The sequence below is a fragment of the Lagenorhynchus albirostris genome, chromosome 2 (genome assembly GCF_949774975.1).
Source record: "Lagenorhynchus albirostris chromosome 2, mLagAlb1.1, whole genome shotgun sequence".
Classification (NCBI taxonomy): domain Eukaryota; kingdom Metazoa; phylum Chordata; class Mammalia; order Artiodactyla; family Delphinidae; genus Lagenorhynchus; species Lagenorhynchus albirostris.
The window spans coordinates 42,320,486-42,346,673 of record NC_083096.1 but is presented as its reverse complement, the minus strand read 5'-3'; the positions used below and the strand labels follow the sequence as shown (position 1 = coordinate 42,346,673).

At 45.3% G+C, this 26,188-nt stretch overlaps 1 protein-coding gene across 3 annotated transcripts in view; it reads left to right on the top strand.

The window, feature by feature from the left end:
- Nucleotides 1-25,970, top strand: part of PTPN14 (protein tyrosine phosphatase non-receptor type 14) — a 168,994-nt gene extending 143,024 nt beyond the window's left edge. For all 3 annotated transcript variants that reach the window (XM_060131380.1, XM_060131371.1, XM_060131390.1), the window contains 8 exons: nucleotides 356-434; nucleotides 2,618-4,095; nucleotides 8,373-8,516; nucleotides 9,660-9,878; nucleotides 13,041-13,169; nucleotides 15,586-15,820; nucleotides 19,495-19,658; nucleotides 24,354-25,970. In XM_060131380.1, coding sequence (XP_059987363.1) covers nucleotides 356-434; nucleotides 2,618-4,095; nucleotides 8,373-8,516; nucleotides 9,660-9,878; nucleotides 13,041-13,169; nucleotides 15,586-15,820; nucleotides 19,495-19,658; nucleotides 24,354-24,482 — 2,577 coding nt within the window. In that variant the 3' untranslated portion in view covers nucleotides 24,483-25,970. The remainder of the gene's footprint in view (nucleotides 1-355; nucleotides 435-2,617; nucleotides 4,096-8,372; nucleotides 8,517-9,659; nucleotides 9,879-13,040; nucleotides 13,170-15,585; nucleotides 15,821-19,494; nucleotides 19,659-24,353) is intronic.
- The last annotated feature ends 218 nt before the right edge of the window (nucleotides 25,971-26,188 follow it).

Sequence of the window (26,188 nt, the reverse complement as noted above, 5' to 3'; positions counted from 1 at the left end):
ATAATAAAGTACATCTTCTGAGTTATTCCTTTAAAAAAGGCGTTGGGAGCCTTGCAGGTGTGTTAGAAAATACGTTATAAATAGGTACCTTCATGTTGATTACAGCCTCTTTCTCTCCTTGAACCAGCCTCCCCATTCCCCGCTTCTTGTTTCTCCAGTCCTAAGCTTGGTGACGAGACGGAGGTGCAGATGCTTAGGGCAGGGTTGGGTTGAGTGTGGAGAGCAGAGCATCTGCAGCGTGCCTTCCTGCAGGCGTGGTGAACGATGGGGACCATCGTGTGCTCGCGCTGGTGCTCGTGAGTGTTACGGCCGTTTGCGCCAAGGCCTCCCACCTGTGCTGTGTTCTCTGTTTCAGCCCCGGCAACAACCGTACATCTTGCCTCCCATGCATGTCCAGTGTGGCGAACACTACTCGGAAACACACACTTCTCAAGGTAACTGGCTGGCCGCTGTCCCTTCTTAAGACGCAAAGTTGAGCACTGGTGATGGGTACTGAGACTTCTTTTGGGGGGTGACCGTGATGCTTTCATTTTAACTTTGTCATTGTCTGAATGGCAGCGGGCAACAGCTTGGATTTGTGAAAGGCATAGAATATCATTTACTCCTGAGAGGAAAATCTCCCCAGAATTGGCTCCAGAGGGACTTGGGGGAAGGCAGTGAGCAAGTTCCTTTCTCCTCTTCTTTCTTGTAAGTGGGACAGAGAGGAGAGTGATGGCTAAGCCCCACAGAATACTCTTCACCCTCCTTGTCAGTGTCAGAGAGCTTGTAACAGTCAAGCAGGTTTTCAAGGTGACAGAGAACACAGGCATCAGAATAATTGAAAGAAATACACATAAAATCTCACCCCCTCATTTTTTTTTTTTTTTTGCGGTACGCGGGCCTCTCACTGTTGTGGCCTCTCCCGTTGCGGAGCACAGGCTCAGCGGCCATGGCCCACGGGCCCAGCCGCTCCACGGCATGTGGGATCTTCCCGGACCGGGGCACGAACCCTTGTCCCCTGCATCGGCAGGCGGACCCTCAACAACTGCGCCACCAGGGAAGCCCTCAGCCCCTCATTTTAAGTCTCCTTTCCGATCTCTCCCACTGGCCCCTTTCTCAGTGCACTTATTAAACTGTTTTATTCCTCTTTTTCTCCCTAAACACTCCCATGCAAAGTGTGTAAAAAAACCCATTCCAATAATAATTATTCTGAGAATGAGCATTTATAGAGCAATTCCTCTCCTTAAGCACTTGTTCTGAGCACTTGCACTGTATTGTCTCATTTAATCCTCAAAATAAACCTAGGAGATATGTACTGTTATTATTTCCATTTGACAGATACAGAAACTGGGGTACAGAAAGGGTACTGGGAAGCTTGGATATGAAGATTGGTGTCCTGACTCTTGAGCCAGGCTCTGTAATCATTACACTAACTGTATCTCCAAAAAGGAATGGGATTAAACATTGGATGTTGACAGTATGGTAATTGGATAATTTGTTTCTGGGTTATCATATGCTAGCTGCTTTGAATCTTTCTGCACTGTCTAAATGTGAGCATGGAGACTAAGATAATCAAGATGATGTAATTTAATAAAACACAACTTTTTATACGCAGACTAGCAGAGTTACCCTGCTTCTATGGGAGGGCACCAAACCCCATTAAGGCGGATAAATGCAACACGTTCTCCTAGTTTTTCTCGCCTGTATCATCTCATCTGGTCTATGTTCCCACCCCTCCTCTTCAGGCAGCCAAGTGTTTTCAGTCACCTTTTCTGTTTTTTAATCTTTTCTGCCTTTGCTTTCTTCTACTCCGCTCATGCTTAAATCTACAGTGTAAAAAATGAATATACTTTGCCCACAGAAAAGTGTGTTGGCAAGAGGTTGCCTGCCTAGGGGTGTCTGTGTATGTGTGTGTTAAAGGAACACTGGACCCCCAGAATGGGCCTTACTTTAGAAATCTGCTTTTCATCTCTTTAGGTACCTCTTTAAAGTATGATTAATTTTCATGGGAAACTGACCTCAGTGATGAAGCCAACTGTAGAGGCGGGTTTTAGGCAGTGGCTAAAAAAACCTCCTGATTCTTATTGTGCCCTCCGTTGGTTGCCGGTCAGAATGAAGCAGCCACGCTGCCGACATCCTGACTGTGTTATTGGCCTCGTGCCTTGACGGATGCGCGGCAGTCCCTCAGATACAGGGAGTTTTCCCACTGCAGTCAGGAAGATCAGCTCCCAGGACTCAGTAATTTCAAATCTATTGCCCTATTAAAGTTCTTGACTTCCTGACCCAAACACCCAGTTCTGTCGCTGAGCTGTGAACAAGAGGGCAGGTCTCCCAACGTGAGGGCCGTTGTTGGTGCCTGATTTAAAAGCTCGTGGCCACATCGAGAACTTAACCCAGGTGATAACGGTTCCGTATGTGCATAGCTTTCTTTGTTTAGATTCACTTTTTCTTTTTAGTGTGCTTTAAAATGTTCCTTCCATATGTTGGCATCTTGCCCAAGAAATTACCAGTTTTTCCATGGAGTATGTGGGTGGAGACCACGGGATTTCCCTTTTTATGACGTCTGTAAGTGTGAGGATGAACTTGATTGAAGCAGGATGGTGTGGACGTTCACGTGCCTCTGTGTGACTTCTTGCAGACAGCATCTTCCATGGGAATGAAGAAGCCTTGTATTGCAACTCGCACAACAGCCTGGACTTAAGTTATATAAATGGCACCGTCACCAATGGCAGTGTGTGTAGCATTCACAGCGTCAACTCCCTCAGTTGCTCCCAAAGCTTCATCCAGGCTTCTCCCGTGTCCTCCAACCTCAGCATCCCTGGGAGTGACATCATGCGGGCTGACTACATCCCGAGCCACCGGCACAGCGCCATCATCGTGCCATCCTACCGGCCGACCCCCGATTATGAGACAGTCATGCGGCAGATGAAGAGGGGGGTCGTGCACACGGACAGCCAGAGCCAGTCCCTGCGAAACCTCAACATCATCAACACCCACGCCTACAACCAGCCAGAGGATCTGGTGTACAGCCAGCCCGAGATGCGGGAGAGGCACCCCTACACTGTCCCTTATGGGCCCCAGGGGGGCTACGGTAACAAACTGGTCAGTCCATCGGACCAGATCAACCCGAAGAATACCACGGTGCCAAGCAAGCCTGGGGCAAGCGCCATCTCACATACGGTGAGCACCCCGGAGTTGGCCAACATGCAGCTCCAGGGCACCTATAACTACAACACGGCCCACATGCTCAAAAACTATCTCTTCCGGCCACCACCCCCCTACCCACGGCCCCGCCCCGCCACCAGCACCCCGGACCTCGCCAGCCACCGCCACAAGTACGTCAGCGGCAGTAGCCCCGACTTGGTGACTCGCAAAGTGCAGCTGTCCGTGAAGACCTTCCAGGAGGACAGCTCCCCGGTGGTGCATCAGTCTCTCCAGGAGGTGAGCGAGCCCCTCACGGCCACCAAGCACCACGGCACGGTGCACAAGCGCCACAGCCTGGAGGTGATGAGCAGCATGGTGCGGGGCATGGAAGCCATGACCTTGAAGTCGCTAAACATCCCCATGGCCCGCCGCAACACTCTGCGAGAGCCGGGGCCACCCGAGGAGGTGCCGGGGAGCCACGAGGTCCCCCAGCTTCCCGAGTATCACCACAGGAAGACTTTCTCGGATGCCACGATGCTGATCCACAGCAGCGAGAGCGAGGAGGAAGAAGAGGAGGCTCCGGAACCGGTGCCCCAGATCCCCGTGCTCCGCGAGAAGATGGAGTACAGCGCCCAGCTACAGGCCGCCTTAGCCCGCATTCCAAACAAGCCCCCACCCGAGTACCCCGGACCCAGGAAAAGTGTGAGCAACGGGGCGCTGGGGCAAGACCAGGTGTGCCTTGCTCCCGCCATCGCCAGGGCCAGGGTCCTGAGGCAGGGGCCAGCCAAGGCCATCAGTATCTCCCGGGCTGACCAGATGGCCATCAACGGGTCCTCTCTTGGTCCATCCATCTCAGAGCCCGACCTGACAAGTGTGAAGGAGCGGGTCAAGAAGGAGCCTGTGAAGGAGAGACCTGTGTCTGAAATGTTCTCCCTGGAGGACAGCATTATAGAAAGAGAGATGATGATCCGGGTAAGTGGCTTCCTCTCCCAGGGCATCTTTTGAGGGACAGTTAAATGGGCTGATTTCCACCCTCGCCCGCGGCCCCCTCTGCTCCTTTTCCATGATTTAGACATACATCCTCTGGGCACTGAAGAAAGCGCAAGCCTTATTCAGGGAATGTGGTAGGGATTTAAAAATCACTTGGCACATAAACAGGTAGTGTTTCATTTCACAGAACTTTGTTTTCACATAAACCTTCCATTCTCATTCATGGCTTCTCATAGGTGTGCTTGGTGCAAAGTGCTGTGAGAGAGTCAGGATCTTACAGGTTGGTGGTGTTGAGATTGGTGTCTGGGCCAGCATTTGCTGTTTATTCAGGGTCAGACTTCCCATTGCATGAGCTGCCAGGAGCTCACCTTCCTCCATCTCCTGGTACTTTGGTCCCTTCAGAGCACAGCTTTCTGTGTAGATCTAGATGTCAGGATCGTTCATCAATATTGTCCATGATGTATCCAGCTTTATGTTCAAATCTTCTTTCGAGAGATGTTTAACACAAATCCAAGAGAATAACAATAAACCCAAAAGTTTACCATTGAGCTTCCATTAACCATTCTTATTCTATCAAGAATTCACACATGCATATTTATACACACGCCACACTTGTCCTGGAAGTATTCACTCCCTTAAAAAATCCTCTTAATGTAACCATTCAAACCTAGACTGACTTCTCCTCTGCATGTACCACAGCTGAACTATAAGGTAGCCAGGGCTTATTTTAGGAACTCCAGAGCAGTTGTAACTTAAAATGGGCTTTGATGGAGTTCATTAGACTTTCTTCATTTATAAGAGTCTCCCAGTTCTCCAGAGGGAATCAACCTGTAAAGAGCCAAAGTTTTAAGGAAGCCAAGTCCCTCGGTTTAGGAGTCTAGTCCATAGCAACGTTCCTACTTTAGACAAACCTTAAGAACATTCTTAGCCTCACGGTTTTGGCCATCTGTGGAGTCTTGCTAAGAAGTTGGTGCAGGCGTAACTTTTTCCACCTAGAGGGAAATTGTGAAAGTTGTGCTGTGCCTGTGGGAAATAAGACGGTTGGGCTGAGATGCGGGGCTAGGTGCCTTGCGGGGGAGTCTTTTCCTGGGGATGGAATGAGAGGCTGGAATGAGATGCGGGGCTGGGTGCCTGCGGGGAGAGCTTTCTGAGTTTGGGAAAAGTAAGCACTGGTAGAAAGGGATTTTCAGCACTTCTTGGCCTCACACCCCTATAACACAACTCGGTATCAAGAACCCATCCGTCTAAGCATTCAGCTGCTGCCTACGTGGTCCCCTGGCCTCACTTGGGTCGTCTTCGTTCTCGTCTCTTCTCTTGTTACCTGTATTAAACAAAAGCCTGTAGCCAGATTCACGGCACTGGTTCCCTACATAGTGCTTCAGGCATTATCACAAAGGAGCAGGGGCCTTTTCCACTGTTTCCACGCGTCCTCCCATCCCATCCATTGGGTAAGAGCGAACAGCCAATTTTACCCCTTAACTAGTTCAGGAACGTCATTACCCCAGCCCTATGTCATTTTCCCTGATTTTTCTTTTTTAAATGTGTACCTTCTTCTTCTTTCTTTTTTTTAATTTTAAAAACGGTTTATTTCTTGGCTATGCCTCATAGCATGTGGGTTCTTAGTTCCTCGACCAGCAGCTAAGATCCTGGTCCCATGCATTGGAAGCACGGAGTCTTAACCACTGGACCGCCAGGGAAGTCCCTTCTCTGATTTTTTCCCCAAATCCTACACACTTGTGAGCTGAAGGGCTGCCGCCCTTGGCTGGTGTCCCAACCTCAGAGTAGGACTTGGAGGGTCTTCAGTGAGCCAGGCAAGGTGGTGACCACCACTGGCGCTGATGCTTGGGATGGGTCTCTATTGTCTTTGTGAAGAAACTCACCCCAATGACCTCCCCACATCCCAGATGACTGTGTCCCTCCCCCACCATGGGTAGCCTTTGCCTGGCTTGTTAGGCATGGCTAAGAAGAGGAGGCTGTCAGGGCCGCCCTAGGATAAGAAAATGAGAAAATGTAACCAAATAGGAACTGGAGGGAGACAGCTATGGGGAGAATTTGCCCTGCAGGCAAGTCTCTCCCTCCAGTTCTGGAGGTGCTTATCCATTTGATGGATGTAGTTCAGGCCTGTTGTCTTGATAGCTTCTCCTGGCTCCTACTGCTGCCTGGAAGACATTTCACTGTCTTTAGTCACCTAACCCCAAATCAGGTACTGGGAAGAGAAAAGGCCAAATCAGATCTTTGAATTAATTATTTTTGATCTCTTGTAATAAGATGATAGGATAAGTAAGGAGGAGCTAAGAGAAATAGGTTATCCCTGGGGTTTCAGTTTTCATTAGGTAAGTAGTAATCCTTTCCCAAGAAAGACAAATAGGTTTCTTTGGGCTTTGGGGCCCAGTTGGGGTTACCTTATGGTGGGAAGGAAGCAGAAGGACTGTTGGGAAGACCTCAGGACCATTTATTTAAAAAAACTTTGCTCTCTTAAAACTTTGCGGAGGAGTAAAACATTCTCAACTAAAAGAGATAATGGGGGGAAAATTCTCCCTTACAAAAACAAACTAATAAGCAAGTAAACTAACACCTCCCCCCCACCCCACACACACACCACCACATTTAAATCCAAAACTTTCAAAATCTGTCTGGGGTTGAGAAACCAGGGCCATTCTTAAGAATATTATACCTTTGGGACCTTTCTCACTTTCTCACAGTTAATCTTCCTCTGAGATGCTCCTTTTGTTTGTCTAATGGGTCAGCCCTGTCACTGGACCAAGCATCTTACTGACAGAATCACTCATAAAGGCCAGGGCTCCATTCTTTTTTTTTTAACTTTATTGAAGTATAGTTGATTTACAATGTTGTGCTTAATTTCTGCTGTACAGCAAAGTGTCTCGGATATATTTATATGCGTTTATATTCTTTTTCATTATGGTTTATCCCAGGATATTGGATATAGTTCCCAAGGCTCCATTCTGACTGTAGGTGGCATTGAGGGCATGCATGTAGGGGTGTAATGCCGTCCCCTTACACCCACAATTAGAATAATCTGCACCACGGCTCCATCAAGATACTTCTCTGGGGAGTAGATTTCTAAATGACAGACTAAGAAAAGAAATACCTAAAGGTTTGAAACAAGAAAACAGGAATAAGATGACTCCTTCATCTGTGGCAACCAAAGGAACCTGCAAATTGGTTTCCCTTTCGTGTGGCTCAAAATCATAAACTCTGTAAAACTCATCTGTTTCTATGCTTTATGAAGTCTCTCTGTGCTTTTGTCTTCTAAGACAAGATTATTTGGTGGGAAATGCTCCTGTTGTCTTGCCTGAAATGAGCAAATGGAGGTTTGTTGGTACCTCCATCAGTTTAGAGGGCGTGAGGAAGCACAGCCGTAGACCAGGTAACAGGAGCCCCGACTGATCCAGTTTCAGTGTCTGTGCAGGTGAGATAGAGAGGAGTTGCAAAGCCACAAACAAGGGCCAGGTGTCAACAACCGAACCTTCCGCTAAGTGCTCTGCTGGGCCCCTAGATCCGTGTTCTCCCGTGGCTCCGTCACATCCACCGCTGCTCCACCATGGTCCCTGGGAGCCATGGTGTCCATTCCTGTGGGTCTTCTGGATGAAGCATGAAGGGTGCTGCTGGGTAGGTCATCTCGGGTGGCCCCAGGCTGTGGTATTAGTGACTTTGCTAGAACCACAGCAGCTCTCATTTTGGGGATGATATCCCGGGGACCAGAGAGAGTCAATACAGGATTAACACCCTCAAGGCTTGAGCCCCTCTGAATGGAAACTTGGGAAGGTTTTTGTCCATTTATGTATGTATCCAACCTCTTAAGAATGCAACAAACAGTTTTTATAAGGTTTTTACTGTTTAATCTGTACAAAAGGTCCATCATTGTGATTAAGTTTGATTATTCATGAATCTCTGTTTCTCTTTTCCTTGTCCTGTCTTCCTTCAGCCCTTATCTTCCTAAAGTGTCTGGTGTACACTGTTTTCTTGTGAGCCCCGAGGCAGGGTGTATTTGTGTGGAGTCTTTGCTCTTGTTTGTTTGTTCGTTCATTCCTCTATTTTAAATAAAAGCTCAGGAGGCCTGGAGGAACCAGCTTCCTCCAGCACAGTGGGAATAATGGGAAGACTGTTTGAATTTGCCCTGCTAATGGTGACTGTCTGCATTCCTTGGCTGGGGAGTTACAGATTTGGGGAGATTAAAACACATTCCAGCATTCTCCTGGTATTACAAACAATGAGAACATGCCTTTTCTTGCCGCAAGAATCTAGAGAAGCAGAAGATGGCAGGCCTGGAGGCACAGAAGAGGCCACTGATGTTGGCAGCCTTGAACGGACTCTCGGTTGCTCGGGGCTCGGGGCGGGAAGAAAGTCGCGTTGATGCCACCCGAGTTCCCATGGATGAGAGGGTAAGCGCTGGGCTTGTCAAACATGTGACTCATTCTCTGTGGTCTTAGGATTCCAACGCTCTCTCCTCGCCCAGACATGCCAGCACGAAGGCGTGTTTGACGAATTCATTCTTCAATTTGAAGCTTAGCAAGACCTGGTCTGTGCTGTATTAAATTGATCCTTTTCAACATCTCATGTTTCTTTGTCAGGTTGGTGCCATGGCGACCCCTAAAGACACCAGCCCTTACCTAGCTGTGTGGCCATGGTCAAGTCATTCAATGTCTCTGGGCCTGTGTCTTTATTTTTTTTGCAAAATGAAGAAGTTAAGCGGTTGCTGTAGCTCTCAATTTCTGTGATTTGTGTGAACAAATACCCTTTACTAGGGAGTGATTCTTTGACCCACGCATTTATAGAATTCTTTAATACACTGGCCCCTTGTTTGGCTATAACATATGGCTGTTTTATCATTGTTAGGGTAATGCATTGTGGGAAAAGTAACCAGAAGTTGCGTGGTAGTGTTTCAGAGGTGAAGAAACGCGTTCTTTTAGTTCCTGAAATTGCTGTCAGGTTAAGAAACAGGTCATGTAAATGTAATAGAGTGCATTACAATAAGATTAGGGTTTAGTTTTTGCCAGCATGTATGAAGTATTAGCATGCTCTTAGAGCCAGAAGGGTCTTTAAAGGGATCATTTAATCTAATTAATACCATGTTTTGTTATTAGTAGCTTGACCGTGGGAAAAATAAAAGATGGGGCGTCTAATCCTCACGACTAGAGGACTGTAGACCAGTATCATCTTAAAATTTAGCTAAGAACAGCTGTGTAAGTGGAGGGAAGGACGTCTGGGTAATTAAGATGAACGATCTCCTTATCACTAGAACTTTAAACAGAGGTGATAATAACGAAAATACTAATTTTGAATTTCAACCCTTGCCTGGTCTGGCAGATTCGTTCTGTTTAAGGTATGAGTGAGAAGGAAATTGGTTATTGGACAAGAGACACGAGCAATATGGTCGGTAATGAGACCAAATAATCAAATATTAGTTGTCCATCTTGAAACTACTTATTAACACTGTCACTGTAAATATTTGAAGAAATCTGGTGGTTCGGTTGGAGTGTTTGGATAAGATAATTCAGAGAGCTGGAGATCAATTTCTGTTGCAGTTCAGAACCCTGAAGAAGAAGCTCGAAGAGGGAATGGTGTTCACAGAATATGAGCAGATTCCAAAGAAAAAGGCAAATGGCGTTTTCAGCACAGCAGCTCTGCCAGAAAATGCTGAGCGCAGCCGTATCCGGGAGGTCGTCCCCTACGAGGAGAACCGCGTAGAGCTCATACCGACCAAAGAAAACAACACAGGCTACATTAACGCCTCCCACATCAAGGTAAGAAGTGGGGGGTGGAGGGGGCGTGTTGGGAAGGCTGGCTGAAGATTGCCGGGTTAACGGTAAAAGGGCAGGGAGGAGAACACATATGGGCTGCCACTGTGCATCCTGGCTTGTCCCCAAACCCCAAGGGAGTGTTTTTGAACTCCTGTGCTTTTCTTAGTCAACTGGAAGGCCATGCCTATCACTGCACAGAGAGAAGGAAGCCCAGCGGCCTCAGGGAAAAAAAACCTCAGGTCAGCTATTTCTGAAGCTTGCTCATTACAGAGGGTTTAACTTTTTCTTCTCTCTGTGTGTTGTAACCCTCCCGAGAACTCACAGGTAAAGCTGAGGGTTAGCCCTTTCGGTGTGTAAGTGGCAGATGACGGAGAATTCACAGGCATTATGTTTCTGTCACTGGAGTTATGATGTTCAAGAGCAACAGAAACGTACTGTTTCTCCCTTGTAATACTACTGGTTAGGCATTTTAGAGCTGAAGTCCCAAATTTGCATGATGTTTAGAAGAGTGGGCTAATTTCAACATAAGCCATAACGGTGTGGTTGATAATGAATCTTGCAAAATGTGCCACATTATTCAGTGCATTTGGGTCATTAAATGTTTGTTACTATTTCAGATACTCCAAATCTTCATATCTCAGTATTTCATAGACTTTAAAATGGTCAGCTTAGCTTTACTTCAGTTAGAATTTAGAGTTATGGATACATGTGTGCATGCAGTGAAGTGTTTCCTAAATAGCTTACCTTCCTCAGGGCTCCTAATGACAGAACACGTTTGTTTAGAATGTCACCATTTGCTCTGACCTCTGAAGTAGGGGAATTATCTGTGTACTAATGTGAATTGTATTAGTATAATTGTTAACAGTTGTTACGGGACGCTTTTCAAAACAATACAAGGTTCAGATTCCTAGTCTGCTGTGATCAATAACCTTAGAAAATCTGTGTCTGGCATTATTTCCTTTCTTCATTGGACTTTTCAACTGTAGCCAAATTATAGGTAGGTTCCTTTGAGCCTTTAAAATACAGCCAGATGTCTGGCCTGTGTATCAGTTCTAATGGTTTTGATACAGAATATGGGAAGTGTACCATGGTTGGGTGTAGTGTTTTTGTTCACCCAGCATAGATAACCACATATATTTTTTAAGTGTCAGAAAGTCCTGTCCAAGGAAATAGGATGGCGTCAACCCTCATGGATCATATTGTGTATTCTACTCTTATTTTTCAGAGTGAGAACTCTCAAAACAATGAAACAGTAAAAACTGAGCCCCAGGAAACTCTGAAGGAAACTGACGGTGGTGAATTTCATGGGCTTAGTTTAGATAACGAAACAATGACCAAAATAATGCATGCAAAGATGCAGATCACACGGCTACATCTTGCTAGACTGTCTGAGAAAATCTTCCACAGCTGCAATATACTCTCTTCTTCTTTTGGCCAGAACGCCTCCCCCATTTTCCATCTGCTCTCTGGAAAAAGCTGTCAGTCTGCATGCGCTGTGCCCAGTGGGTGTTCTTAACATCCCTTCCATCCCTTCCTCCATATTCTCTGAGGCCCACATTTCATCTTGTGGATCCGGGTTAGACATGGGTGTGTTTAATAGACCCAGAGAGCTTGCAAGAACTTGTCCTGGTGATTTTGGAGTAGAGTTATATGTCTTGCCAATGTTTTCTCCCTGGGTTCCAAGCAGCCGTGAACGCAGAACAGAGATTTATTTGCTCCAGACGTGGAATCACATCTGTGAAATCTACCTCAGTAGCTTTGGTGGTTGTGTTTTTAATGCAGTTTTTAATACCCTCCTGTCAATACTTGGGAATACGCTGAAAGGCCCCAGGCAGCAGCATACTCTGGAAGTATTTATGGCTCCTATATTGTAGGGTGCCAGAGAGGCTGATGTTTAAAATCACAGTTCCACAGATAAGCCAAACTCCTAGCCAGCCGGCCAGCAAATGTACGAGTGTTATCTCCCACCAGTACTCGGAAAATGGATTTTGCTTGCCAGCTTTGACCTAAACATGCCTTGTGTAACGAGACAATAACTGACATTGTTTTTGTTTGAATCAAGTTAGTGTATAGTTTCATAAAATAAATGAGAGAAAAAGTTTCAAAAAGTGATCACTTCTTTGCCCCTAGCACCATCTTGAGATCCCCACTGGTGAATGTGTAAGGGAGCCTGACTTGGCAGTATCAGGGCACAGGAATGGAGGCAAACCCAGAAAGAACCCCTCCAAAGGCCACCATTTCACCCTGATGGCACGAGCTTTCACACTCGAGGCATGACTTTTTATTGATGTGTCTCTGCTGCTAATATTTATAGCTGCAGAATTATCCTCCCAAGATCACCCTGAGCTGTGTGGGATAATGATTTTATTATCCAAAATCATCTCATGACTCCAGAGTTCAGTTGGATGCTGTGATATTGTACGAGGGGAAGGTGATGATAAAATATCACGTACTGTTGGCTTAAGTACATTCACGATACCTCTACTGTATGTGGTACAGAGTAGCGGGTACAACAGAGGTTTAGGATACACTTCATAACCAGGGCAGTGGTAGAAAGACATTGCTCCCAAAGGGGTGTTATTCCATGGTAGATTTTTCTATTATTTAAAAGGATGTCATGGAGTACTGTGTCTCAGACTGTGGACTGCAATATGGTAGTGGTATATGAAATCAATTTAGTAGTCGGGAGCAGTTTGGGGTTTTTTTGTTTTGTTTTCTTTTCTTTTTTAATGGAATAGACTAGAAAAAGGAGAAGAGAATGGCAATTACCAGTACATTGCACATTGGAAACATAACTATTATTTCTGTAACAAGTTGTTAGGTTATATACATATATTCATGTAATATTGTATATGTGGGTATATATATATATATATGTTTTATATATATGTTTTTAATATGCACTGGTTTGTACATAATTACTGTGGGTTGTAGACCAAAAATGATGAGGTATATTGTAATAAGCTTGAGTGGCAAAAAGTATTTTCATGTGAGCATGGATGTCACTAGCCATCCATGGTGTCAGGGCTTTTGATGATAGCACTAACACATTTGGCCTAAAAATATTATTCAAGGTTTGCAGGTGGCTACAAAAGGACCCGTGGTCAGCATGTAACTCTGTCCTGGATTTGGGGTTTATTCACTAACGCTTGCCTTGGTTTCCAGGTGGTGGTTGGTGGGGCAGAATGGCACTACATCGCCACTCAGGGGCCTCTGCCACACACATGCCATGACTTCTGGCAGATGGTGTGGGAGCAGGGAGCGAATGTGATCGCCATGGTCACCGCAGAGGAGGTAAGGGGGAATGGCCGTACAGCCATCTGTCCCGGCGGGGGCGGGGGGCAGAAGATGGGCTTTGTGTCTACGCCTTTGCTGCCTCATCCTCCTTCCGGCAGCACCGTTTCTCTGCAAATCCTTCTCTCTCTGACGTGCATCTCTTTCCTCTCCTTACTTGCATATAGGTTTGTTTTGTTTTCCAAAGATAATTTATTGTTATGCCCCATTTTTATCCAGCTCTTAACTCTTTTCCTTGGATCACCATGAACTAAAATTAAACAAACAAACAAAAAAGAACCAAACTTCAGTTCAGCCAGCTCACTTCTGTGTGCCAAGCAAAGCAATGATCTTTCCGCTGGAGTTTGAGAACTTTGGGCCTGCTCTGGGTAAATCGGCATATATTCCCAACCCCGGGCGTGGCCGGCTCCCATGCCCTCCTGCTTATCAGCTGAAAAGAGACCAGAGCTGTTGTTCCTGTAGAGGCCTCTTTCTTTGGGGAGAGAAAAAAAAAATCTTTTTCTTCCTTTGCCAAGTCAAACATAGCTTTTCCCTTGTAACTAGAGAAGTCTACGTGGTGTTCCAAAAACTGGCATATACCCCCGTTCCGTCTAGCAGTTCGCTTGGAGCTTACTGTCTTTGGGGGAAGACGTTTTGGGTTTCTTCTCTTGTCACAGTCTCGATTTTTTATTTTAATTTTATTTTAACCACTTCCTTTTGTTCCTTTCATTAAATTTTAACTTATGTTTTGAAGTCATTTAAGGAAAAAGAGTTTTCTGTTCGTTTGTTTGTTTTTTACCGTATGTATGGTATTGCATATCCCTTTCCTAACAACTTTAAAAGGATGGGGAACAGAAAGAACTGGAAACAAAAAAAGTCATGTTCCCTTCCTTAACTCTTCTGAGCAGATGCTTTCCAGAACGGCCCATTAGAAGGTAGTGATGAAAGACTTTGGTCTCTTTCAGGCCAGTTGTACGTCTCTAGGCTGACCTTCTGTCCCACCTTCCCATAAAGAGTAAATGTTCCTGAAAATCTCTAGTTTTATAACTTTATCGAATTACATCCTTGGGAGGGATTCATTCAACTTAAAACAGTGTACTTAGCATCTGTGCTGACCCCAGGGTAAACACAACAGGCATGACCCTTGTCCCCAGGGAGCTTACATCCCAGTGGAATTTACAGTAAAAAGTGAACAAAGTCAGCTCAGATAGTGCTAAGTGCCATGGAAAAAAAATGAAACCAGTAATGGAATGGAGGGTGACTGTGGGGCTACTTTAGATTAGACTGCAGCCCGGGGCCCTCTGAGGAGGTTGCATTTGAGCTAAAACCTGAGTGACAAGAAGGGACCAGTCTTAGGAACAAAATCCAGTGATCGGTGAGGCAGCCAGAGACTTACAGTCTTTTGAAATCTGTAATTGACGTAGGTACTCAGCAGTTATATAAATTAAAGGCCTCAGATAAACCTCCTTTCACAGGATGGTTAAATAAAAGAGGCAGGTGTGCTTCAAATTTAAGAAGACTCAATTCAACCCAAAGAACCAGGGCAAGATGACTTGTGTCACCCAAAGCTGTATTGCTTTGTGAGCAGGCCAGCCTTCACTTGCCACTCAATCCCCCAGCTCCGTGCGCTGGGCATTTCTCCTCTCGCACCACCCGCTTCTGCTGGGTCCCCTTCTAAGCTGCCATCTCTTCCACCCCCGCTCCCACTCCTATGATATCAAAACTGTGCAAAACTTTAAAATAGACCCCATTTTGTAAATGGTTGAGAATGCATACCCCCGGAAAAGATTATAAAATTAAGGGAGAGAGAAGAGGGGTAACGCCAGTTTTCCTCTGCTTCAGTTGTCAGTGGAACTAAGACAGATGGGTCAGGCTGAAAAAAATGTGAGATTGACACTAGACGATAAAGACAGTGTCAGTGGCCGGTGGGGTGTAACAGAGAGAGCCCAGGGCCGAGCATCCGACGTGAGAAGCGTGACCTAGAACGATTACTGGGATCTGTCACTCCTCTGCGTAAGGTCACTTCATCACCTTTGGATGGCTTCCCACTGACCGTGGGGTGAAATCCAAACGTCCTACCGTGGACCAGGAGGCCTTCTAACCTCCCCTCTGCCGTCCACACTGAAGACCTTTCTGTTTCTTGAACACACCTAGCTTGTTCCCGCCTCTGGTCTTCACCCTGGCTCTTCTCTCTAACATTCAACTGCAGCCCAGTTGTGAATCTTCAAATTTTACCATTGATATAACTGTGTGGTAAATCTTATTATTGGTGTTAGCTAAAATATATGGGTATCTACTCTGGGATAGACACTGAATGATGCTACTGAGTCAGTGACTTAGAAGCCATTCAAGTTTTCCGCTGTCCTTAGATTTTAAGATTAAGAGGATAAGAGCTTCCCCTGACTCATGTCTAATTTTGCTTCTGTGTCTGATTCAGGAAGGCGGACGAACCAAGAGCCACCGATATTGGCCCAAACTGGGTTCCAAGCACAGCTCAGCCACCTATGGCAAGTTCAAGGTCACCACAAAGTTCCGAACAGATTCCGGTTGCTATGCAACCACAGGCTTGAAGGTCAAGCACCTTTTGTCCGGGCAGGAAAGGACAGTGTGGCATTTGCAATATACTGATTGGCCAGATCACGGCTGCCCAGAGGATGTTCAAGGATTTTTGTGTAAGTCTTTCCTTCCCTGTCGGGGTTTTACCAACAATAGTAATGGTCTTATCAGTTGGAGGTGAAATGGAAAGAGAGTCTACTTTCTCTTAAGTGGCAAAAGTATTAACAACATTCAGTATATAATACTTCAGTAGTATGTGTAGAACAGAGAAGACTAATACATGGCATTTATCATATTCTCTTTACCGTGTATGCAGATGAGCTAATGTGGTAAACTAATTGGTTCTACCTTGATTTAGACCTTTAGTATTCTGGTACATGTCACGTGTCTGAACCTTGAAAACATTATGCTAAATAAAATAAACCAGACACAAAAAGACACATGTTGTGTGATTCCACTTACATGAGTTATCCAAAATAGGCAACTTCATAGAGACAGAAAGTATAATAGAGGTTACCAGGGGCAAGGGGGAAGGGGAATAGGAAGTTCCTGTTTGATGGACAGAAAGTTTCTGTTTGGGACAATGAAAAATTTCTAGAAGTGGATAGTGGTAATGCTTGCACAACACTGAATATACTTAATGCCGCTGTACACTTAATGTCATGTACACTAAAATGATTAAAATGGTAAATTTTATGCTATGTGTATTTTACCACAACCAAAAAAAAAGAAACACAAAGCAATAAAATATAGAAAAAACAACTTCAAAAGTTTCTCATGAAAATTTATATCTCGGAAGCCCTGTATTTCCTACAGCAGTAAATCCCAATTAGTAGTTTCTCATACCTACGATTAAACATACTAAGAATTATTGAAATCAACTTGTAGTATTTGAAACTATCATTTTTGGATTCATTAATTTATGTGTAGTTTTCAAGCTATGGTTATCTTAGAAACTAATTCATCCAGATTGTATGCAGTACTATATTTGTAAGGCCAAAACCTGGGTGTGTGTCCACCAGTGCCAGGCACTGAATTGGGCTCTTAGAACGCAGAAATGAAGCAGTCTTTGTTTTAAAGGCTCTTGCGGTCTCATGACGAAGACAGGCCGGTGATCACTGTCCGGAGGTGAGATCTGATGCTTTTGGTGATGGCTGCAGCAGCCTCCTTCCCTTCTACAGACTTGCCTGAACATCCTGCACTTGCGGGAAACCCTACTCTTACCCAGCTAGGAAGGAGGCCTGAGGGTGCCTTGCAGATTTACTACACCTGCTATGTTGTTGACTCACCAGCTGGCAGAAGACCTATGGCCACAACAAAGGGAGGTTGGAGAATGTCAAAACCTTGATTTTTATTTTGATATTCATTTAGAGTAGGAGGGGTGGGGGAGAGAAGAGAGAATAGGTTTTCAAGTACCTAAAGTACCATTTCACAAGTTCCAACAGAAAGATTCTGATGCACACTTATTTATCAATGCAGCTATTTCATTTTTCATTCAAGTGATGATGGTTCTTAAGGAGTCGGACACTGAGGGTAAGAAAGATGATTGGAATCAAAGGATCTAGAATGAGACCTAGAGCAGGTTGGTGGCTGGCCTGAGGTCAAACAGTTACCTGCAGCTCAAAATATTAATGAGCACAGTGACCTCTGCAGAGCTTTCTTTCCTCATAACAGTGTTCTTTTTATTCCTTTCTGGTACTGTTTTGCTAATTGCTTTATTAGAAGCAAGACTCAGAAAATGGAAACAATAAAAGTAGATCCGTTTGATGACTGGCTAACAGATCTGATAAAAGGTTTTATGAGATGGTTAAAATTATAATCAAATCTTTTAAATCAGAACCAATTTAAGGACAGCCCGTCTAAATTACTGAAAAATATAGAGAATATTTTTAAACAGTGTTTATTAATTTACCTTTCTAAGAAACTCAGGACAAGTGTGCTGAGCAGGGTCTTAGAAATGTTGGTTCTTTAGGTTTTTAAGAATTTTAGGAGATTTTTGTTTGTGTTTAAATGAGATTACTTGGATGCAGAGGAACTGGGTCAAACTGTCTTCCAGAGGGCTTCACTGAGTTACACCTTAAGGAACTTTATTAATATGATTGCAGGAGAAAGAATCTGCTTAAATCTAATTTCTCTGTGTTTCATGAAATTCCCCTTGACGGTGGCATCAGCTTTATTGATCAATATTCCTTTTACTTCTCTCCTTAAATTTAGCACAAGAAAAACCTAGTCTCTTGTATGTGAACATTGCCTGCCGTCAGAAAATGTTATTGCCTAGTATCTTTTCCCCTTTGGAAAAGAAAATTGTGAAAGGAATTCCATGCTCAGTATTTAGCTCATGTTGGTACCAATAGCAACTACCTTATCTAGTCACCTCAGATTGCCTTCCCTCTTTTGTTTTGTTCTATCTCATTTTACATTATTAGTGGTGGTGGTGGTGATGGTGATGGTAGTAAACGTTTATCTGGGTAAACTACTTCAGATTACTAATTAAATAAGGTTATAAAAGAAATTGGAGTTCCTAGTCATTGCGTATAAACAGGTGCTTTTAAATTACAAGAATGGGGACTTCCCTGGTGGCGCAGTGGTTAAGAATCCGCCTGCCAATGCAGGGGACCTTGGTTCGAGCCCTGGTCGGGGAAGATCCCACATGCCTCAGAGCAACTAAGCCCGTGAGCCACAACTACTGAGCCTGCACGCCTAGAGCCCGTGCACCGCAAGGAAGAGAAGCCACCGTGGTGAGAAGCCTGCGCACCACAACAAAGAGTAGCCCCCTCTCGCGGCAACTAGAGAAAGCCCGCGCACAGCAACGAAGACCCAACACGGCCAAACATAAATAAATAAATTAATTAATTATAAAATATTATGAGAATGGTTTGAATGCTGTTTTCTCTTCAGCAGTTCGAGTTTTTCTCCTCATTTGGTTTTACACTGCTGCACTGGGATGAGATTTTCTGAGTATCAGGAACCTTCAAATCTGCTTCTCCCCTGAACTAGCTACTATAAAATCTCAGTTACTAATTGACTTTTTCCGGTTCTTGGATTGTTTGGGGATTACATTTATACACTTTTCCTTTTTTTCATGACCATTAAAAAAAACAGTCCTTAAGGCTTGGGTTGAGCAATTTTCAGTTTGTGCCCAGTTGGAGTAGTGAACAGTCTCCTGCACAGCCCTGTGGGGCTAAGCAGATGTTGACGGGGCACGTGGCACACACCCTACCCACATGTTGCCTCCAGGAAAGGGGGGTTATCTTGAGCTACTCACATAACCACATGGGATCCAAGCTGAAAACCAGGCTCCCCAAAGTCTATTTTATAATCTAAAAATGAAGTCAAGCCTCAGCTGACATTCACTCATTCAGTGAGGGGAAGGAAGAGAGGGCAGATGGACGCTCTTCCCACCAGAAATTGGCTCTGACAGGCGGGCATTTCAAGGGGACCTAGCTGGTGTCTGATCCCAGTCTGTTAATAGTAGGAATTGCTGTAAGTAATGTCGAGAATCATCTGCTTGGGGGACTTTGGGATTTGCAGAGGGGAAGACAGAATTTAATTTTTTAAAAAGAACTATTTAATTTAAAGAACAGATTCTCCCATGGACTAATTGACTCCCAGCTGGTCCTTTCTGGATCCAGGACTGTAGAGTGGGTACCAGCCAAATAATTAGTGTCTTGTAAGTAGTGTAAATTATTGTCACTTAAAAAAAAAAAATTCACAGTCAGTTTTTTTTCCCCTCACTTGTATGCAAAGCGATGCAGGACATCAGTGACAAGATTTGCATGTTGTCTTGCAGCCTACTTGGAGGAGATCCAGTCGGTCCGTCGCCATACCAACAGCATGTTGGAAAGCACCAAGAACCAGCACCCCCCGATAGTGGTCCACTGCAGTGCTGGGGTGGGAAGGACTGGCGTGGTCATCCTTTCTGAGCTGATGATCTACTGCCTGGAGCATAATGAAGTAAGTCATTCTGGGCTTCTGCATCCTCCACCTTGGGGACCAATCTACACCATGGCCAAACCTTCACCTGTGCCCTTCTATTTCCACTGTTTAATGTCCTCTCTCCTGACGAGAGTTTTCCAGACCCATGATTCCTAGTTGGACTCTGACATTTACAACCTTCCTGATCTTTTGCCTTTCACTGCTCTGTGTAGAGAGCCCGATAATATAGAAAAAGAGTTGAAACTGTGAGAGAGGCAACATTTAGAAAATCTGATCTTCGCTGGCATCAACTCCCAGAAGTCTGCAGTGTTTCATAGACGGTCTGGTTTTATTGTGGGTTATTTTCCACAGTGGGTTATTGGGTCGCATATAGTATAGATGCGTCTTGCATTTCTGGGATGTGTTCTGGCTTAACTCCTACGTGAAAATGTGTGTACTTTAAACACGTTTTTCATTCTTTAGTGCGGAGTTTTATTGAGGGGACTCTTTGCTCTTGTCTAGACTGGCAGTGATGTGTAGCAGAGCCGGGTAGGTAATCCGAGGGCACAGACGTGGCCTGCCTCTGCTGAGGCTGGAGGCCCAGCTTTTCTCCCGTAGACGCGGGCTGCGGCTCAATTTGTGCCCACACGGTGTGTGGCATTCCCTTCTTGCTGTAGGTCAGGGAGTTACACCGAGGGGCTTTTGATTTTGTAGAGATGAGACAAATAGCAATCAAAGGCGAAAGAACAATTCTTCTGCCTTCTATTCTCACAGGGGGTTTTAGATGGCTTTCACTTTTTTTTCCTTAGGTTCTTTAATCACCGCTAGCAGCACACGTCCCGTTCCTGTTTTACAGATGAGGATGCTGAGGTCCAGAAACAATCTAGTGGCTTGTCCAGTGCCAGGTGGCCCTTAAGCAGTGGTGCCAAGGTTTGAAGTGAGGTCTCTCACCTCCTGGCCCTGAGTTATTTCCCGTCTTCACTCTGCCTCCAAATGCCAAGTGTCATTTGATTCTTGTTCAATTTACAAATTGTACAGCTTGGAGAATCAAAGGAAACTTTTGAAGTGGTGTGATAGTTTTAAAATCAGGAGATGTTATAATGCATGAAGGAATTCATGCATTTATATTCCTTCACAGGAATATAAATTCCTGTGAAGGAATTTATATAACAATATATGTATTTACTCAACGGTTTGAAGATCAGATTAAATATTGCCCCATGGAGTTTGTTATATTCAGACTTCTCGGAAAACGATAAATGCCAAGTTTAAATATGTTCAAAGGATTTTTAAGTTCCCTGCCTATGAAAGGTTAATTTTGGAAACTTTCAGTCTGTACATATGAATGTTTGTGCTGCTAAAAAGTAGAAGAGGAGTTATATCACATGTGGCCTATTGTTCAAACAAACAAACATTCTATTGGGGAACAAAATGCCCATCATGGAATCACTTGAGTCTACGTAACAGAAATCTCGTCATCTTCTATGAGTTTTTATCGTTTTGTCTCACATGAGATTTCTTGATTGTCTGCTTCTCTGTCACTACTAGAAGTCTCTAGGAGTTTCTAGTAGAGTGAATAGCTCGCCACTGAGTCCCAGATCCGCTCACTGCGGGAAGGTAGACTAAGATGCAGTGGAATCCGGGTACGGGTGGCTCAAGCATATCCGAGCTCCGCTGGCAGCACCAGTGGGCTCCTGCGGAGGAAGAGGGGCTGCATCAACCCCTCCCCACTTAGAGATCTTTTCCTCGTGTCACTTTCTTCGCCAGATTCCCCTTCTTTTCTGCATTCCCCATGTGCTCTTCCTCTGTTCCCCCTTCCTCCTTTTCAACTTGAGAAGCGGTGTTGTCAGTCTGGTCTGACATGAAGGATCGCTGTGTTCTGAGAGCTCTTTGGAGACCCATCAAAGGCTGAGCCTCAGTAATACGATGACAGGAAGGCTCATCGATCACCAGATGTCACTGGCCCAGTGGAACATAACAGATGTCAGAGCCAGCGTGGTACAGAGTAAGGGGTTCAGCCGCCAGGGCCTTGAGGGGACTTGGTGAGGGCTCAGGGTGATTAAATTCTCTATGGTGTATCCAGACATAGCAGATTTCCTCAATGCCCAGTTGCATGCCAGAACATTTACTGGAATGTGGTCAGTCCAAAAAGGACTTCTGTTCCCATTGATATTCAAAGATAGCAAGATGACTCATAGTTTTCACTTCCCTTCCCCTAGCACATGTAGCCAGCCTTATCTGTCCCATTTCCCATAATTGCTGTTGGTAGCCGGCTAGGGAGAAAAGAGGTCTCTACTTGTTCTGCGTCGGACCTGGCTAGTAAAATTCAAACCCTTATTTTAGAAGAGGAGTGCAACCATGTTTCTTTGTTTTTTAAACAAAAGATTTTGCTAAATCAATAGAAAATTGGTTGTCCCATTTTTCTCCCGTCTAAACTTTCCCATCTTCTTTCCATGGCTTCTGGATTTAGGATACTTTATGTTTTAGTCTATAATCCATAGAGTTTTAATTTCGTCAGTGAAATGCCTTTTCTTTTTCCTGGAGCAAAGATGCTTAACCATGAAGTCGGGCAGCTGCGAGGGGATTCTCCTGGGCTGCCCTGAGAAGCTTCTTTGTGCCCTGTTGCTTTTGGTCACTGAATGTTAGCTATGACATTTTAATGCCCATACATTTGTTTTCAGAACGTACCAGTTTCATGGTTTGTGATACTCTCTTGGCCACCTGTCCCAGATTAGTTAAATTACAAAAGGTCAGGTTCTCACTAGCCAAAGAGCAAGATGTCTTGATCTTGCCGCTTTTCTGAATTGGTTATCCCTCCTTCGTAGAGTAGGGGGGTGGGGGGGACGTCTTCTAAGCAAGATGGAGCAAGCGTCAGCTGCCTCCGGATTCCTTGGGTTAGGGACGGTGGGCAGCAGAGCCTGTGGAAGTGCATCTTCAAGGCAAGCTGAAGGGTTCTTTCATTAAGGACCAGGGGGAACTTTGTCTTGTCTCCAAACTGCCCTATATCACCTAGTATACTGTCCTTGAGTCAGCCTGAGGGGCTGAGTCTTACAGGCTATGGAGATGGTAATGACCATGAATGATAGTGGTGATGGCAGAGGTGGAAGTGGAGGAGATGGTAGAGGTAAAGGAGATGGTGGTGGGGGAGGTGGTGGTGGTTGTGATGATGACGAGAATGAAAATACTATAATAACCACAGCTAACGTGTATGTAGTGTTTACCATGTGCCAACACTATTTCAAGAGCCTTACAGCTTGTAGCCTTCACAGTGACCCTACGAGAGAGGTTCTGTTAGTACCCTCATCTAACGAAGAGAAACTGAGGCACAGGGAGATGACCTCTTAGCTTCTGTGTGACCCTGCCTCTCTTGTCAAAGCCTTTGATGGGTATGAGGTAGGAGCAGCCTTATTCTATCCTTATATTCAGTGCCCAACACAGAGTAATGCTTATCATGCGTTATGTTAAGTTCATTATTAGGTGCTCTGTGTTGTGTATCATGATGTCAGTCACTCTGGAGTAGTTTAGGCACAGACCCACTAGTTACCATCAGAAGCTTATGGTCTAGGCTCTGTATTTTGACTAATAGTTTAAGGATTCACATGCCTTTTTCTCTTTGCGTATTACCAGGGACTTGTTCCTTTTAAATCTGTGATGTGCATTACTTAACTAGTTTTGGAGAAGCGTGACTAAACAGGATGGCACGTATGGTACTGTAGCTACACAAAGTTTGGAAATAGCTGAAATGACTTGAAAGTAAAGTAAGAAAAGACATACAGCTGAGTTCTTATTATTTTATTTCTGATGCTTGCTCAGTCCGTGCTGAGTTCGTGGGTGCGGTCGTTTGCCTGGGTTAAGGGCTCCCAGAGCAGGGGGAAGTATACCAAGGCCATGATGGTACATTGACTCCATGGTGCTTCTGCCTTGGCTGGTCCAGGGGGATGAAAGTGACACAAGTGAGGGGACACCGTGGCACCAATGATCCGCCATATTAGTTCCTTTCCATTGGAGATCTTCCAAGAATTTACACATTGGCAATCTCATTTAATACTCAAGATATCGTTAGTTAAAGACTTTCACTCCAAACATGTGTGACTGGTGCCCAGAGATTGTGCTTTGATGTTTTAAAGGTTTACACGTAAATTATCTCACTTGGTTATGCCTGCAGTCCTGTGGGGTAGCAGGATGGGCATGAGTGTTCTTATTTCATTAATATTAATGAGACAGTGAGTAGTCTTTATTAAGAGCCTACTATGTGCCAGACACTGTGTTAAATGCTTTACATGTATTTCTTCATCTGATCCTCTGAGGAGGGTACTGTTTATCACCCTGTGTTACTGCCGAGGAAATGTCACGAACTTGGCCAAGGCCACACTGCCATTGGAGGAAAGCATCATTATCCTTATTTTACAGATGAAGAAGCGAAGACCCAGAAAGGGCTTAAATCCTACCATTGGGTCACGGTAGGGTTAAGAGTACCAAATCGGGTTTAACTCCAGCCTCTGTGTTTTCTCTAGTGGACTGGTCTGTAGTTAAAATATCACACCCGTGGTACATGACGACCAGCTTCTCCAGTTACTGTTAGGGTCTTTGACTGGGATAACCTAGAGGGGGCTGTCTCCTCTACCTGCACAGGGGCAGCAAGTGAATGCTTCCTGGATGAGGGAATGAGGAAGGAACCAAGGGAAGCCCCCCCCGCCCCGCCCCATCTCAGGATCTTCTTCTCTTTTCTTGCAGAAGGTGGAAGTGCCCATGATGCTGAGGCTCCTCAGGGAGCAGAGGATGTTTATGATCCAGACCATCGCTCAGTACAAGTTTGTCTACCAGGTCCTCATCCAGTTCCTCCAAAACTCCAGACTCATTTAACCCCCGGCTTCAGCTCCTGGAAGAGGCGGCCAGCCCCACCGTACAGATGGGGACGCACCTCCAGACAACATCTGCTCCCCCGGCAGGGCGCGGATGGCCGGAGCAGGCAGGTCACGGGCTCCCTGAAGACAGGAGCGCCAAGATCGTTCACACACGTCATGTATTATTTTATAGGAGATAATTTATTTTTTCCCCCTTTGGAATAACTTTTGTGAATCATCGTAATGCAGTTTTCACAAATAATATAGTACTTTTCCTCTGAACCACATTTTGACTGATCTGCATTGTAATAGGTCAGTAGGGAGGGTTGCCTGGTGGATTATTTGGGGGACAGAGGCATAAGGGAACACATCTCTAGTGAAGTTGCAGCCAGATTTGTAACCAGCCCTGACATTTGTCAGCCTAATTGCTCACGTCCACATCAAAGATGGCAAGAAAATGAGTTCATCCTAAAATATAAAAGATAAGGGCTAAGGCCCTTTCCTGAAGGAGAAGAACAACACTCTTTTCTTATATTTGGGGGCTCCTGTGGCTTGATGGGCAGTTCCTTCCCTTTCCCCTTTTTGCCCTCTCCCTCAGTAGTCTCTTTTTTCCTCCCAGGCTTGAGTTAAAGACAGGACCAGCTAGAGGAAACGCTCCCTTTCCAATGCAGTGATTGCCATTGCCCGGGAAGAACGAGGACTCTGTGTTGTATCTTTCTCAACCACTCCTTATTCTGGGCTCTGGAGCCTGTTCCCCTGCTGGAGACTGCACCCTTGATATTTGCTGCTTCTCCCTGTTGGCTCAGTGGACCCTAGTCTGGTGGCCTCCGAGACCCTGGGCCAGGCCGTCTGTGCAGCTAGGCTTCTTGCCTGATTGAGAGAAGATAACAGACCAGTGTGGAAGAGACAGGAGACATGCAGGCCCTTGATACTGTTTCTTATTTAAATATGAAGCGTGTGCTGACGGGGATCTGAAGGTCAAGGTGCTGGGTGCCATGGAAAGGTTATAAAGGAAGCGGTTGGGAAAGCTGATGTAGGGGGGCTCTTTGGCACTCAGGTGGCAGGGGCCCTGCCAGGAGCCACCCCAAGTGTTATCCCCGCTGTGCTGCTAAGCATCTCCAGCCTTTGGCCTGCAGGAGCAGAACTAAGCCCACCCAGGACCTTGCAGTCCAAAGCTTGGCCCACCTGCTGAAAGACGGTGAGATTTGTGCTGCTTTCCTTTTCTCCATACAGCCCACTCTGGTCAGTTGTGGTATTAACCCTGCCCTCAGTTTGAAGCTCAGTCCTTAGTTCGTCTCCTTCTGGGCCTTCATTGGCCACTGTCCTTCTGAATTTTGTAGGTTAGTACATAATAAATCATGTTCTGCACATTTTCCCTCCTGCTGACTTCTGGGGAATTTTCCCCTCTACTGTCTAGTTTTTCTTGATGCAACTTTTAATTGTGGCTTTGTTCTTAAAATTGACTTTTGCGGGTGTTCCATGATGCCTTCTTCCACTGCTCCCTTTTTTTTTTCCTCCTGAGGTGCAAATATAAAGAAAGAATGGCATCCAGTCGACCAGAAAGAGTGTGCCTTTGTGGCTTCCGGTCACCACAACAGGCGGGTGCGGAAGCAGATTCCTGATGAACTACTTTGGGGTATGAATCAACTTGGTTTCACATCTGGCCAGGTGTTAGAGTGGTGGTTCTCTGTATTTGGACTCAGTATCTGGCGATGGAGGGCCTCC